The following is a 16,966-nucleotide window of genomic DNA, read 5'->3' as shown; positions in this document are numbered from 1 at the left end:
GGCTCAAGGAACGCAAAGTGAGTTCCTTGCGCTCTGGTAGTGGAAGAGTGTGACTCGCCAACCTGACATCTGGCTGGATAGATGACTAAGATGTGCCGCCCAAGATTTTAAGTGTGGAGAAATCCAAAGTGGATTGGAAAGGGGACAGAGACAGAAAGGACAGTCCTTGATTGGGGAGAGCTCACGCTGGGAAGCTGGTGGCCACCTCCCAAAGCCCTGGCACTTAGCTTGGTGGTGGCAGGGATGTTCAGGGAAGCTGAAAGGCAAGCGCGCCAGCATGGGCTCCGGGGACACAGAGCTCTCTTCGTCTAGTATGGCGGGGCAGGGGTCTCTTCGGGTAGGCGAATTGGTGAATCTTTGTAGCACACAGGCTTTGCCTTGGATGATTCCTTGGGCAAAGCCATCTTAAATGTAAAACTTTCTGTTTACAGAGAACCCCGGTTTCTCATAAAGTGATAGAAAAGCGAAGGAGGGACCGAATTAACCGCTGCTTGAACGAGCTGGGCAAGACAGTTCCCATGGCCCTGGCGAAACAGGTAACGTTTGCGGTACTGGGCTCTGCGGAGTCCCAAGGTCTCTGCAGACGCTGATGGGCTAAGAGAACTCGCCTCACTCACTTGAGCCGTAGTAGCCTCTCTGGCGCCAGCATCTTCCTGGCTGGTCCTCTGCAGAAGACAGAGAGCATCTTCGTGGGTCTGCTGTGGGTGGGCCGCCGCTAGGTTCCTGTCTTCTTTTACAGAGTTCCGGGAAACTGGAGAAGGCGGAAATCCTGGAGATGACAGTTCAGTACCTCAGAGCTTTGCATTCCGCAGATTTTCCTCGGGGAAGGGAAAAAGGTGGGCGTTGTTGATTCACGCAAAGGAATCCTGACCGGGAAGCGTGTGGCACGCGGGGACCTGGGGTCCCGGAGCGGGAAGCCGCCAGAGGGTACCACTGCTTGGCTTCTGAAAATGCACCTGCTAAGTGCCAAGGATGAGCATTCAAAGATGCAGGTCTATTGCTCCTCACAGGTGTGGGGTGGCGGAGTATGGGATGTAGTCAGGCTCTTAGAGATACAAGATCACTGCTTTTCCAATTTCTAGACTTCTGAGTAGAGAATGCCAGCTTCAAGTGAGAATCCAGCCAAAACCCTATAAAGATTCCCTGCGCCGTTCTAGAGGTGGGGGGTATTCTCTTTTTTTTCCCTTCTTCCTACTATTTAATTTTTATTTTTTGCCACCCCAGCAGAGCTTCTAGCAGAGTTTGCCAACTACTTCCACTATGGTTACCACGAGTGCATGAAGAACCTGGTGCACTACCTCACCACTGTGGAGCGGATGGAGACCAAAGACACAAAGTACGCGCGCATCCTAGCCTTCTTGCAATCCAAGGCCCGCTTGGGCGCCGAGCCCACCTTCTCACCGCTCTCGCTCCCGGAGCCGGATTTCTCCTATCAGCTGCATCCAGTCGGCCCAGAGTTCCCAGGCCACAGTCCAGGCGAAGCCACAGTGTTCCCGCAGGGGGCTACCCCAGGGTCATTCCCTTGGCCTCCTGGAGCGGCCCGCAGCCCAGCACTGCCTTACTTGTCCAGCGCGACGGTACCTCTCCCCAGCCCCGCACAGCAGCACAGCCCCTTCTTGGCTCCGATGCAGGGTCTGGACCGGCATTACCTCAATCTGATCGGCCATGGCCACCCCAACGCCCTCAACCTGCACACGCCCCAGCACCCTCCGGTGCTCTGACACTCACTCATTGGCCTAGATTACTTTGCGATTTGGTGGCGGCTTGAGACGATGTATATATGTTGTACATGTGTAAATAGTGTACTAACAAGAACTGGATGGGAGAGCGTCAGGAGCGAAATCGCCTTCTGAAGGACTTCCCCTACCAATAAATATTTTTGTGCTAAAGACCAATAAATATTTTGTGCTAAAGAAATGGAGTTCTTTGTTATCTTCTGCTCACCCACAAACCATCCCACTCTAAATGTCTTACAAGGAATCCTAAGGCTGCCAGGAGCCCAGGTGAGGGTAGTCAGTAATTTGGCTGAGGAGCGAGGATCTTTGCGCAGTCCTAGGAGACAAAATGGAAACGTAAGCAGATATTAGAGGTGTCTCTTAGCGGTAGGAGGCTAGGCTCCTGGAGTGTTCAAGCCCGCCCCTTCCTCTCTTGTATCCTGGTCCTTTGCCTCTGAGACTGCAGAAATCTGGAACCTGGCCTTAGGTTCTCAGAACATGCAAATCAGAAGAACAACCCCAAGGATAGTTTGAGCTCTCATTTACTAGCTGGGACCTGGGAGGCCCTTCCTACTTCAGACAGCCTCTCACTGGTCTGGGAAAGCGCAAAGCTCAGGCCAACCTAATGAATAGCTGAGGTCATGGCCTCAATATATCTCTATTTAAAAAAACAAATAAGTTCTAAGTTGTCTTCGAAATTGTTTTCTACTTAGACCATTGTTTTTTTTTTTTTTCTTCCGATGACAATCATTGGACATCAGAGGGGTCCGGGACCCCTTGTTAAGCACAAATCAACTCCTCTCCATGGCTCTAGACGACCCTGGCAGATGCCAGCTCATATCTGATTGGAAGATGTGACCCCTCCCCCCTCCTTTCTCCAGGGACTGCCTGCTGACTCTGACACTAGATCCAAAAGCGGGATCCTCTGTTGGAGTTCTCAGGTCTGCAGAGAAAGGCTCAGTCCCTCCCTAGGATAAAAATTTTGCTTTTAATCTCCTTCTGTGCAGATCCCGGTGAGAAAGGTCGTGTCTAGGGAGGGCGAGGCTGGTGATTTTTCACGTATTTACAGTTTTTCAGGAGGTTGTGATTTTTCAAGGGATCACGGGTTTCACTTCCAGAGGACGTGAGACATAATGTTAACGTTTAAGCTAGTAAAGAGACCGCCCTCCCGCTTTTCTAAGCTCCAAATAGCAGAATGGACTTCCATTCTGTGTTAATATCAGCAGGTAAAATAAAGCATCTAATCAGGTGAAATAGTGGAAATTGATTTTTTTCCACCATTATTTTTTCCCTTTAAATATTGGTCCTGTTAAAATTGGTGCCCTTTTAACAAGTAATTTGTTATTATGTAGCAGTGTTTTTCAGTTTCTAAGTCATTTAGCTGAAGAAAGGCAAGGTGACTCCCCCCCCCCCCCATTAGCTGGAGAACAGTAAATTGACTTATTCCCTCTAGAAGACAGGGTTTAAGAGAGCCCTGACCTACTCTCCTACTCTGTTTACCAAGGTCAAGGAATGAGATGACCGGCAATTTGTAAACCATCAAACTTCATTACACAGAGGCAAACAAACAAAGCCCTTCATTACATGGCCCTTGCCCTGTAACTTGTGACATAAATATAACGGGGGATGGGGTGGGGGACAAATCTGTACTTTTTAGTAAGGATCTTGCATACAAGAGATTTTTAAAGTGATTCATCTATGACACATGAACCATCTTCTTCCTTTTGAGCTGGTAAGAGCTGGAGCGTGCACACTTGTAGGGAAGGAGCAGGCCTCCCTGGGCAGCAAGTGCACACGGGGCAATATGGATAAAAACAAATTATGCAGAAATACGAGAATGGATGGTGTCCATTCTTGCAGCGCATGTCTTACACCCATTTTCAACAGTGCTGAATACGGAATATGAAGAAGGTCTTTCAAATGCCCCCCCCCCTTGCCTCCGGCATTAAGCCGCTCTGAATTTCCCTTGGCAGTGAAGCATTAAAGATATAGTGTTACCCTGGAAATATAAATTATTAATATATTCAACATTTTTGTCACTTCTCAACTGTTAACCAAATTAGACAAAACTTTCTTTTGCTAAGTAGATTTTCTCTTTAGGATTAGCTTTGGGAGTGCCATAGGGCCACCGCGGTTTTTAAAAAGGAGAGAGAGAGTCATTTACATATAATTTTGCAAACTTCCACTGGTCCATGACAGTCTTTGTACCTCAAATGTTGGTATTCGAGATTTTTTTCTTTCCTTCTTATTTAACTGTGGAGGATAAAAGCCTGCTTTGGATTTACAATGACTTTAGGATAAAAGTCTTTCTCTCTCTCTCTCTCTCTCTCTCTCTCTCTCTCTCTCTCTCTGTGTGTGTGTGTGTGTGTGTGTGTGTGTTATTTTTTTTTGAAAATTTCATGCAAAGTCCCTAATTCTTTAGCTTCTCCAAAAGTCAACTGTGGAATATTGTATCTTTGCAATAGGCTAAAAACATCACTACAAAGTCCAATGAATTCCCATTGCGTGGTGACTTTAGGACGCCCCATCTCACTTCTTTTTCTGGTCACATACTCCCCCCCAGCTTCTGTACTGCAGAACCTCCCCTTCCAACTCTACCCCCCTCTGTCTGAGTTTCTTAGCTCACTCCTTCTACTCTTTCTTTAAGTAAGTTGTATAGTAATCGCTTCCAAGAGAGGCCCAACCAAACTCAGAAAAAAAAAAAAAAAAACCCTGTGGGTTTGGCTGGAGGTAAGCCATTGTGACCCTCTGAAAGGGGGAACCTCTTGTTCCTTGGGCTTCATCCTTGAGTGGGCAAGAATAAATATAATCATCCCCATGAAATCAAAGGTTTTTCTCCAGAGGCTCCAGGAACAAAGCTCATGGCTGGTGCTTTGGGCGGTCCTGTGGCTGCACAAGGCGCCCCAGCCACCCTGCAGAAAGGGTGGTAAATACAGAGCTCACTTGTGCTTCCAAGCGTTATTGAACAAAGACAGCCCCATGTATAGTGGGGGAGCCCCTCTAGTCTGGGCTGCTAGATGCCAGGAAAGAAAGGTGAAGGAAATGTCCACAAAGATAGGGACTTCTCTTGTTTGGGTTTTGAATGAGTGAGATTATGACGTATATAGCAAGCCAAAATAAAAGAATAAATAGTAAGTTAGTCAGTTGATAGATGATAGAACACAGATAGATAGATGATAGATAGACATTTAAGATAGATAGTTAGATAGATAGATAGATAGATAGATAGATAGATAGATAGATAGATAGATGATAGATGAATAGATGATACCATAACATAAGTAACTCGGGCACTCACAACATGCAGCAGGAAACAACTAGGGAAGTTGATAGAAAATTTTTAGACACTGGTAATGGATGTCTGTACAGAGTCATACACCAAGAAGACTGTGTGTGTGTATTGTCCATGTGTTAAGACCTTAATAAGTATTTGTGGAACAACCGAAAGAATGAACGGCCTGGCAGAGCTCAAGCTCTTAGAATTCTGAACCAGAACCTCTCCAATGTCTCACTTGTACATCCACCTAGGCATCTGTGGGATAGTCTACATGCACACTGAAGGTTATCAGATAGGGCAACTAATTGCTCTGGGTTTTCTCTTACCTGTGTTCTGACTGTAGGAGACAACGCCTGCCTTGCTTGGTTAACGTAGTTAGCTCTTCCTGTAGGCTTAGACACAGATGGCAACCCCAGGACTCAGGTTCAGAGCTAGCCTCCTGGGATCCTGTCCGTTTGCATGGAACAGCTACAAGGCTGAACCGACCCAGACTTGTCCCTTATCTCTGCTCATTAGGTACTCAGAGTCTACTGTCTGGAGCCAGTCTCTGCATTTGCACAGGACTATGGTTTTAATAGGATGTTTAGGCTGTATGTCTGTTACGTGTCTGTTGCGTGATCTGCAGCATGGAATACTCAACATGCATCTCTCATCATATTGCTGCTATAACTTGAATCTGAAAGGCAGTCCAGGACTCATATTTTGTACACACACCCAGACCTCAGTGGGGTTACTGTTTTTGTTTTGGAAGACTGTGGAACCTTTCAAAGATGGCCTCATGGGTTGGAGAGATGGCTCAGCCGTTAAAGGCTAGGCTCACAACCCAAAATATAAGAGATGGGTTACTGGGGGCGGGTCTTTGGGATATGGTAACCTCCCCTTCTTGTTATCTTGTGCTCTGTTTCCTGGTCTACGGTGATGTGAACAGCTGCAGTCACACTCTCTTGTGGTCATGTCTCAAGCACCTCTGCCCTGCCCTACCCTCCTGCCACAATGTGGGGAGCCCTCTGCAACAGTGAGCTGAACTAAATCTTACCCCTCTTAAGTTGCTTCTGCCCTCTATTGTGGTCACAGAGGCACAAAAGTAACTAACAGGATTGCTATCAAGATTAAGAGACTTAGTATATTCAAAATGCTCTGGACAGCATTACAAATATAGTCGATAGTCAATAGATGTTAGCTATTGCCACTGGCTTTTCCACCTATGCCCCTGTACCAGAATAAAAATTCAGAGGCTTAATTTATTTACAAATGCCTAGGTTATAAGCTAGGCTAATTGCCCAGCTAACTATTTTTTAAAAGGCTTTATGCATTTGTTTTATGTATATGAGTACACTGTAGCTGTCTTCAGACACACCAGAAGAAGGCATCAGACCATTACAGATGGTTGTGAGCCACCATGTGGTTGCTAGGACTTGAACTCAGGACCTCTGGAAGAGCAGTCACTGCTCTAAACTGCTGAGCCATCTCTCCAGCCCTCCAATTAACTCTTAATTTGTTATCCCTTTTATTCTAACCTGAATTCGGCTATGTGGCTGGTTTCCTCTTGTCTTCTGACCTTCCATTCTGCCTTCCAGTTGAAAGCCTCCACTCCTGACTCTCTCAGCCAGAAGTCCCAGCTGGAAGTCCCACCTTCTAATCCTGCCTCAGTTTATTGACCATTAGATTTTTTTTTAATTAATAGGCGATTCTTCTGCACAGTACACAGTAGATTGTCCATACAGCTGGCCACGTACTGTCCCGTTTCTTTCTCCCTCCAAAGAATCAGAACCCTAGGGTGACCTCAAACTAAGTAACAAAATGTTCATACAAATAGTGAAGCAAGTCTTTAGGCCCATTTCTGTTTAACAACACTTTTATTTGTTTAGGGAAACCTAGGGTAAGAGTCTGAAAGCTACCTCACAAAGAATCTCTGGGCTATGGTTGTACACAAATTCTAAAGGGTGGAAGCTCTTTTTTAAGGAAGAACTGGTAAAAGCCGCTAGCAAATTTAGAGTGCCACTTCTCATCCCTTACAAATATTTTTTTTCTGCTGGATGTGGTAGCACATAGTTTTTAATGCACTCAGAGGCAGAGACAGATCAGTTTCTGAGTTCGAGCCCAGATTGGTCTACGTTCCAAGACATCCAAGGCTATCCAACCCTATCTCAAAATTTTTTTTCTCCATTTTTTTCTTACATATTTTATACATAAAATTCTATATGAAATTGGAGAGATGGCTCAGTGGGTAAGAGCACTGACTGCTCTTCCAGAGGTCCTGAGTTCAATTCCCAGCAACCACATGGTGGCTCACAACCATCTGTAATGGGATGTGATGCCCTCTTCTGGTGTGTCTGAAGAGAGCAACAGTGTACTGGCATACATAAAATAAATAAATAAATAAATAAATAAATAATCAATCTTTAAAAAGAATTCTACATGAATACAGAATATTGTGTGGCATTTCAATAAATGTATACATTGTATAATGATTAGTCATGGTAGTTGATATGGCCATCATCACTGATACTTCTAAATATTTTTGATTGATGCATAGTAATTTACATATTTATGTTCACAAACATGACATTTTGAATACACCTATACAGTGCATATCTGTGAAGAGCAATGCAGTCCTGAGTGAACGTGTATTATTTGCAGGAGCACAGCCCTGTCAAGGACTACAAAGTCTCAGCCTTATGGAATGGCGGCCCTTCCCCTGGCCCACACACAGGCCTTGGGGTACCATGACCTTTAGCTAAAACAGATGATTGCTCTATCAACTACAGCTTGCTCTGCCCAGATAACTGCCCCCTGAGACTGCTCCCCCACAGAGACCTCATACTGAGGCTAGCTAACAGGACTCAGCTATACATACTCAGCCTACCTTAGTGGTTTATAACCAACAGTAGATAGTAAACATACTGAATTGCCAGGCTGCTGGTGTGAGTCCACCAGAGCATAGAGTCCACCTGATCTTCGTAGGAGCAGTCTCTGTAGGGAAGGAATCTTCAGGCAGTAAACATCCAGGAGGACAAAGTTTTGGTGGACATTTTGTACACACAGTCACCATCCACACACAGAACCATAGGAGGGCTTTGCTATCCCCCCCCCCCTCCCCGTGAGCCATACCTGAGGCAGGCTTTGTCACTTTTGTGTCTTTGAGACAATGTGGTCCTTGGCAAGGCCACGCCCATGTGAAGCAGTAAACATCTCCACAGGACTTCACTTGCCTCCTACACCTGCTCATCTTAGGTGTCAATCTGCCAACAGCCAAGCAAATATTCTTCACTAGGCATCGTATAATACTGTAGCTTCTACTGTGCTTTTAATGAATATATAAGTTTGATTCTGAAATGAATTGCTTCAAGCCCACTGTCCCCATTTGTTGAATTTTATCCTGTACCAAATCACAAAATGGACATTTGGGTGTTTTTTTTTTTTTTTTTCTCCTTAACACTTTTATCTAGCTCTAAAATGGTTCTGAGTACAGAGGAGGAGATGAGTTTTGTACATTGGGTCAGTATCAACCAGAACCTGTAGTTTTTACAGTTAAGATTGGAGATCAACCTCCAGGCCTGTGTGCACTGAGCAGTATAGGCTTCAGAGAGCCGTGTGTGTGTGTGTGTGTGTGTGTGTGTGTGTGTGTGTGTGTGTGTGTGAGCATGTAGGTTTTCAGTCAGTGTATACATGGACAATAGCTGGGTTAGGTTTAAAAATCATAGGAGAGACCAGAAGAATCAGCTAAGAGCAACGGGCGTTACTGTCGAGATGCATTTGCATGCTACAAACGCTTCTTAAGGAGGCCTTGGTAGAGCTGAGAGTAAGGAGGAACCAACACCCTCTGAGATGGTCTCAATGCCATCTCAACCCAGCACATTGTTTGGGGCTGTCAACCATCAGCAGTTCATTTATCTCACAAGAGCCCTTGACGTGGATTTTATTACCTGCACTGTGCTCATGATGGCTGACTCGGAGAGCTGATCTAAAGATGGTGACTAGGTCACGGAAGAGTTTTAATTTGAACTAGGGTCTGTTGCTTGCCAGTCCACTGTGCTCCCTTCTGCATAGTATTCATACACTTTCTTAGACTGTTTTTTAATACAGAGTCTGCCTTGTGTAAAACTATGATTCGCCATGACTTCAACATGGAACAGCTGAATCTCAATGTACATACAACATAAAGTACAATCTCTTAGCTTTTTTGTATTTGAACATACTATGTAATTAAAACAACACACACACATATTTCTAAACTTGAAAACAAATGGCAGAGACCATCTCTTGGAGCGGGCATAACCCAGAACCTTGCCACAGGTGAAAAGCCTTTAGGCAGCCACTGAAATCAACCTTGAGCAAGCTCATGTTTGACATGGAAATGACTAACAATGATTTTAGGAATGTAAATTACGCATACCTAACAATGAAGACCAGATATAAAGCAAATTGCAACACTGAGCTGTAGGACAAGATCGGGCATGGTAGGCAGGCAAATCAAGAAAATAAATGCCTAAGAAGTCAACATCTGATGGCTGGGAACATAGTTTGGTTGTCAGAGTTCTTGTGTGGAGTCCTGGATTTGATCCCTATCACTGCATAAAAACCAGGCACGGTTCACACTGCCTCAATCCCAGCACTCTGGAGATGGTGACAGGAAGTGTAGAAATTCAAGGTCATCCTGGACTGATGAGACCACGTTTCAAAAAAGATTTAGATACTTAAACATGGAATCTTTTGTTATTCAAACAAAAGGAAGACCTAGAAAAACCTCACAGAGCAAATAAAAGAGAAGGTTGCTATTTCTGTGTAGCCTCACCCCAACCACATAGCCCTCCTAAATAAGTACCCTGTCTCTGGTTTATAGTAATCTTTTCCCTGTGCTGAAAACTAATTTTAACATCCAAATGACTCTTTGACATACAGTTTAGTTTTTGTCTCTCTCATTTAAAAACACGTGCTGTCTTTTTGGGCAGCATCCAATTCAGCATCCCTCGGCTTCTTTAAGACATTACATTGTTACATCCACTGGTCTCTTGCCTTCTTGTTCTCTAGAGTGTAACTTTGTATCTGTAAATGCTTAGATGCGTTTAAAGAAAATAGTCATCATGTCCTTCATTGTTAGCATATGTATTGTAGGTCAACGACAATTTTATATATATTATGAACAAAAACAAATGAGGAAATTTTGTTAAAGTCTTAGGAATGAAGGATTTGGTGTGAGAAAAACAGATACAATTATAAGTGTGAAGAAACAGTGCACTATTCAATGTTAAACAGTAAATAGACATTAAAGAAGTAAATGTCCACTTTGAAGCAGTTTTTGTACACCTAATATGTGTTCTTTCTCCCACTAGATATCAATAAACATGATTCCACTTTCTGGCTCTATAAACCTGACTATCCTGGGTACTTCATTTAAGTAGATCCATCACTTTTTGACAACAGGTGTGGTATGTTCAAGTTTCCTCTAGGTGTTAATGTGTCAGAATTTACTTCATTTTAAGGCTGAATAGTATTTCACAGTATGGATATTATACACTGTGTGCATGTAGTCCTCTACTGAAAGAGGGACTGACTGCATGTCATTTGGGTTAATGTTATTAATGCTGCCGTTATTGACGCTGCTGTAAACATTACTGTAGGAGCAACTGCTCGGATCTCTGCTCTCAGTGATTTTGAGTGTGTGTCCAGAGTGTGGTTGCTGGATCAGATGAGTAATTCTGGGTTTACATTTTTGAGGATCCATCCATTCTAGTTTCCATGGGAGCTACACCACATTATATTCACACCAGCAACAAAGAGAATTCCATTTTTTTCTCCATCCTTGCCAACAGTTATTTTTCTGTTGTTTTTAAAATATTGATTCTAATGTGTGTGGTATCAAACCTCATGCAGTTTGGCTTGCATTTTTCCCGTGCACATCAATATTCAATGGATGTTTCCATGTACTTAGCCATTATTTGTGTATCATTGGAGCTATAGCTATTAATATCCCAAGTACCAACGCTTAGCCAGATACATGACTTGTAAATGTTTTCTCTATTCTATCGATCGTTTTCACTCTAGTGATAAAATTCTCTTTGCCTGTCTTTTTCTTTTATTAATTGGATTTTTGGTGTCATATTCAAGAACTACTTTCTTTTTTTTTCTACTTTCATTTTTAACTAACTCTCTCTATATACACACACACATGTAATTTTAAGATTTTTGAGAAAAATAGAGCAAATACAACGTAAATGCTACAATGGAATTATATATATAACGTTTTTCTAACTCTTTAACGAAAAACAATTAACTAATTAGAAACACATCTTCAACATTGTTGTCATTCCACTTCAGGCCCGGTGAACTTGTTTGACTTTATTTATTTTTATTTTTTATTTTTTTGGTTTTTCGAGACAGGGTTTCTCTGTGTAGCCCTGGCTGTCCTGGAACTCACTCTGTAGACCAGGCTGGCCTCGAACTCAGAATTCCGCCTGCCTCTGCCTCCCAAGTGACTTTATTCTTTATCAGCTATTTATTTAAGCAATAGTTCAGATAAAACGCTGATACTCCCCTCCCCCTCGCGTCTGAACCTCCACAACGAAGGAGTCTGCAGCTTAGATCAAGCAAACCCACAAGGGCTTCTGTAGCACCCTTTGGAACGTGTGCTTCTGTGAATTCGAATGTCAGTGACTTGTATAGGCAGCCGAGAAGCAGCAGGGGGCGCTCGTGAGGTTTTGCGTCGCTGTTAAATCATTCTCCCTCCCACTTCCTAACACTGCATAAAGTATAAAGTTAAAGGAGGACCCCAAAGAGAAGGGAGAAAGGCAAACTAGAAAACGAAAACTCTAATGAGAGAAGAAGATGGATAAGATAGAGTTTGTAATAAAAGCGATACAACTAGTCACTCACACCCACATGCCCATCTCTCAGAGATTCTTTTGCTGCTGCTGCTGCTGCTGCTGCTGCTGCTGCTGCTGCTGCTGCTGCTGCTGCTGCTGCTGCTGCTGCTGCTGCTGCTGCTGTGTTTAAACACCTGCCTCACCTCTCACATGCAATTCATCCCTGGGTTCCCCAGATCTCATCACCGATCCCGATTCTGAAGTATTTCTCATGTGTTGAAATAGGTTGTGTGCTAACTTAACTTTAAAACGTCTGTATCTACATTTTCTAAACAGGTTTAAAAATAAGAAGTGAAAGTGTTTTGGTAAAACTAAGCTGCAAGTCACAGAATAAAGGATATAGAAAATGCAATCCCTGTTCATTGGCGGAGTGATGGGAGGCAGGAGTTACGCTCCGAGTTTCAGAAGTAGTGTGAGAAGTCAGGCTAGGCATGGGTGCGGTGATGGAGATGAAAGAGAATTTCCTGTCTGGAAAAAGTCACAAGCGACAATGTCCTGCTAATCTTCTTCTACTTTGAACCCCACCCTGGGACCCAGGAATCAACACCTATCTTCAGAGGCCTAAAGACGGAGCTCTGGAGCCTGGATCACTCCAGCAAGTACCTGAGCCACTCACCGGGCTGCCCTGGGTGTGGAAGGTCTTGTGCTCAGGTTCTGATCCACAAGAATTCAGGAACTACAGGGAGGTAGAAAAGCCCATGTCTTGAAGCAGCTGTCATCTCTCCCAGGGAGCTGATTTTAGCATCAGGAAAGTGGGTTTGTTTGGTAAGGTCACCCAGTTGTCTTACAGATCCAATGAAGTTCAGGGTTTTGTCTTTGTGGTCAGTGTTTCCTCTAGACCGCAGATCTCCCAACGCGTTAGTTCAGGATGAACGTCGAACCTGCCGCTAGACTGTAACTGTGCTGTAAGTGTGCCAGGACATGGGAAGTTGGAATAGGCTAGACATGTGAGGGCTTGGAAATATGCTCACAACCTGTATTTATGCCTCCGGGTTCTCTGTTGTGACCATTCCTAGGGCATTATGGGCATTGCTGCATAGCGAAGTCTGGGTTTTCAATAAATGCCACCAAGTGAATACATGCGTTAATCATGTGTGAATATGAATTGTGGTGTTCGATTTTTTAAAAAAGATTTTCTTATTTGTTCTCTCAAACGAGCTGATTTATTGTTTATAAAGAGTACATTTAGACAGGAAATGAAACGTTAAGAAAAGTCAGTCAGCATGCTCTTACAAAAAGACTTTAAACAAAGTGAGGTTCTTCACCTCTTAAAAAGGACGCAGACATCTTCCTGTGTAACGTATCACGTTCATCTTTGCCTAAATCTTCAAATTATTTTTCTACTACCTGAGAGCTTTTGATAGTCAAATTTTGAAAATTGTATTAAGTTATTTTGGGGAGGAATAAAGAAAAAATTTACTTATTTGCTAAGTAACCCGGTTTTAATTAATATCCCTAAGTAACAGGTTTTTAATAAGGTGTCTCAGAAATATACACAAATGTTGGTTTAGGTTTTATAATATACTAGACTTTCCTGGAACCCAAAATGATTGTTACAACTGATGAGATCATTCTCAAGGGATGACAGAACAGCAGTAACTCAACGTGGGAGCTTGTGGGGGTGGGGAGAGAGATTATCCAACTAAGTGTCAGGACAAGGAAGGTTAGAGTGTCACCAGCTTTCCAGGTCTTAACTCCTTCTTTAGTAAAACAAGGGGTTTAGCAGATATGCATCTTAGTCTTCATGTGGATCTGGAGCAGGGGCTATCCCAAAACCTGTTGCCTGAATGTGGGGTGGGATATGGTCTTCTAGCTACTGCCTTGTCTAGCCTCAGTCAGAGAAGATGCACCTAGCCTCGGACTTGATGTGTCAGTGGGTGGGGATACCCAGGTGTCTCCCACTACACAGAGGAGAAGGGGAGGGGCAGAGGGGAAGGATTGTGAGAGGGGATGACTAAAAGGGGGAGGACAGTGAATGGGATGTAAAGTGAATAAGTAAAAACTAATTAATAAATTAATTTTTTTTAAACTAAGGGGTTTAAGTTTCATGACTCTAAATTGAATATCCCAGGACTCTGCCTATGCAGCGTTCACTTTAGAAACTCCGTTAGGCCACGTGAAACATGGAGAACACAGTTTAAAGCATCTATGACGATACCTTTTATATCTATTCATTAACTATTTATCTTGGAGACGTGATCTCACTCTGTGAGAGATGGCCCCAGATGCACGGTCCTCAGCTCTGCCTCCCAAGTGTTAGGATTGTGAGCGCGCACCACTGTGCTTGTCCCTGCAACCTGAATTTGGAACTGAAAATATTATTCTAGTTGGGCTAAGTCTTCTAAAGCTGTGGTAGTAACGGGAGAGAGCTGATGGGATCTGAAGTATTTCTTGGTGACAGATAAGCGAGAAGTTAATAAAAACGGGCCATCGGCATACATGCGGGATAGACAGCTTTTAACCTTAAAAGTGTAACAACATCTACGTGTCAATAGTAGTATCCTGCTGGCAGATAGAAATACTTATATGCTTAATAATGTAATACTTAATAAAAATGGCCTCTGGCAGGGTCCTTCCATGTGGGAAACTCTTTACCATTGTCTACACCAACCACCAACCAAGCTGCTGCCAGTGGACGAACAGTCATATTCGCTACCCAGCCCATCTCGCTGGTTTCTCATTGTTGACAAAGCCCATCACAAAGAAGATGCCTGTGTGTGCCGTGTGACCCTCCCCTGGGCAGGCAGGATTCCAGCCTGTGTTTTTCAACTTGCTGTTACTGTAACAAATAACTGAGGTAATCAGCTTAGGAAGAAGAAAGATTTGTCTTAACTTATTTAGCGTTTTCAGCCTGTGGTTGTAGTCTCATTGTTTTGGCGCCCATGGGAAGCAGCCTCATGCTGGAAGCACAGGATATAGTAAGATGTTCATGGCTTAAGAACCAGCAGATAAACGGAGATGGAAAGAGGAAGGAGCTAGAGGCCCGCTCTCTCCACCAGGGGCATACAACTTCAGTCACCTAATTTCCTTTCGCTAGATCTCACCTCCTAAAGGTTCCAAACACATCCCAATAGTGCCCTCAGCTAATGACCGGGTCTCAGAGTAAAGACCTTTGAAGGCCATTCACGTCCCAAACCACAACGTAGTATGTGCATACACATACCGTGCCCTTGTCACCAAGACCTCCAAAGTACAGATGACACCATTGTTGTGACAAAGCCCAGGTCTTTCCTCACCCACCTTCCTCTCCGGAAGGTGTGAAGTGGAAACGTCTAGTTTCTTTGGAAAGTTTGTTACGTCAACTGATGTTTTGCTGGGGCACACAGGTGAAAGGATGTCTTGCTGAAGCAGACATGAGAAAGGACTTGTGATGAAGGAGTGTAACTATGACCCCACAGAGCATGGCGGACAAGCACTGACCATTGATGTGGTTTGCTTCTCCTCGCTAATCTTCGCTAGCAACACACATGTATCGGTTCACCTCACATAGCGTTGTTGAGCTCACCCTGCAATAACACCAACCATTGAGAGAAACTCGGCCAAGAACTGCTCGTGAGATTCCTGAGGCAGTTTGCCTCTCCTCTTCCACAACCCGATGCAGGTGGGCTGGTGGGCCTTTTGGTTTCTTCAGAATTGAACTACAGCTGCTGGATGGTGCCTGGTGTCTGCTCGTCTAGAGGACTGGCCTGCAGCTGTTGAGTCGTATTTGATGTTTGCTATGGGATCTGCTGAGAAAGAAGATCGAGCTCACCCCCAAAGAACTACTGCTATACAGGTCCACTTCCTCTGTATCCTAATAACTTTTCTCTTCTACTATCTCTGCTGGGTGGGAGGCTACAGGAGAGGTTGAACCCTTTTTTAAAAGTAAGTTGTAAAAAATATTTGCCTACAAAGGCATGTCAGTAGGGTTCTCTAGAGTAACAGAACTTAACAGGATGAATCTCTCTCTCTCTCAAATATATATACATATGTATATGTATGTGTATATATACATATATGAGAGAGCAAGAGAGAGAGAGAGAGAGAGAGAGAGAGAGAGAGAGAGAGAGAGGCTGCAGTTTAACTAATCCAACAATGGCCAGCTGTGAACTGAAAGTCCAGGAATCTGTAGTTTCTTAGTCCACAAAGCTGGACGTCTTGGCTGTTTGTCTGTAGATGCTGGAACCCTAGAGAAGTAGGCTCCAATGCCAGTGATAAACAGATGTGCTAGCAAGGCAAGGCAAACATGCAAAGACTGAACCTTCCTTTTTCCTTTGTCCTCCTCTGTGTCCTTTGTCCCAAGGACAACGAGCGTTATTATTTACTTTGAGAGCAGATGAAATGTTCTTGCTGTTGAATTAAAAATAAGTTACTACACTAAAGGCCCTTTGAAAAGCCATATGAAATCCTACCACTGCAGAAGCTTCTTAAAATATATACATAGATAAGATGAATTTGAGTATAGTCATCACAGAATGAGGGAGACATTGCTCCAATTAAATGCCTTTTGCCAACAAGTAAACCTCCAATGCCAGAGATGAGTGATATCAGTTTTAGTCATTGGCCCAAGGGACCGCATGGAAATCCCCAGTCATCACAGACTGTTGACAAGGTTGCTGGTTCCCCTCCATCACCTGACTATAAGGCCCTGTATTGAAGACACCACTTAGTTACGTCATTGAACGTAGAGAAATGGAGCTGCGCAGCTAGACGCTTCACCCTGCTGACTAGTGTTTACGGTGCTGGAAGGCACTTTCGATGCTACTAGGAGAGAAAATGAATGATCAGTATCTCCTAGATACAAACCCTGAGACAGCCGTCTGCCTGTAAGATAGACCAGTGCAGTTGTGGCTCAGAAGTTATGGGAGCAACCAACCATTTTTTAAAAAATTGAATTTAAAGTCCACTCCATGAGATGGAATTCATGCCTGACACAACTTAAGTGGCCAAGAACCTGAGACTACATAGGTCATAGGCCTAGGGGAAAATCTACTACTTACGAAACTAGACACACAATGGTCCTTCAGCCTTCTTCGGAGAAGTTCCTTCCTGCAGTAGATGGGAATGAACACAAAGATCCATAACTAGACAGTGTGCAGAAAGTGGGAGACTTTGGATAACTAAGCCCTAAA

The 16,966-nt window shown here is 43.8% G+C and overlaps 1 protein-coding gene across 1 annotated transcript; it reads left to right on the top strand.

Moving 5' to 3' along the window:
* Positions 1-277: 277 nt before the first annotated feature.
* Positions 278-1,818, top strand: Helt (helt bHLH transcription factor). Its single transcript, XM_076913812.1, has 4 exons — positions 278-337; positions 390-536; positions 740-836; positions 1,228-1,818. The coding sequence occupies exons 1-4, from the start codon at positions 278-280 to the stop codon at positions 1,719-1,721; spliced, it is 798 nt and encodes a 265-aa protein (XP_076769927.1). The 3' UTR covers positions 1,722-1,818.
* Positions 1,819-16,966: the final 15,148 nt, after the last annotated feature.

Source organism: Arvicanthis niloticus, chromosome 16 (genome assembly GCF_011762505.2).
Source record: "Arvicanthis niloticus isolate mArvNil1 chromosome 16, mArvNil1.pat.X, whole genome shotgun sequence".
In the NCBI taxonomy this organism is placed as follows: domain Eukaryota; kingdom Metazoa; phylum Chordata; class Mammalia; order Rodentia; family Muridae; genus Arvicanthis; species Arvicanthis niloticus.
Note: the sequence above shows the minus strand (reverse complement) of the source record. Positions and strands in the feature narration are given on the sequence as shown.

Coding starts and splice junctions, on each gene's coding strand:
- Helt (XM_076913812.1), top strand. CDS start 278: ATGGGCTCCGGGGACACAGAGCTCTCTTCGTCTAGTATGGCGGGGCAG. Junction 338..389: donor CGGGGCAGGGGTCTCTTCGG/GTAGGCGAATTG, acceptor CTTGGATGATTC/CTTGGGCAAAGCCATCTTAA. Junction 537..739: donor CCATGGCCCTGGCGAAACAG/GTAACGTTTGCG, acceptor CTTCTTTTACAG/AGTTCCGGGAAACTGGAGAA.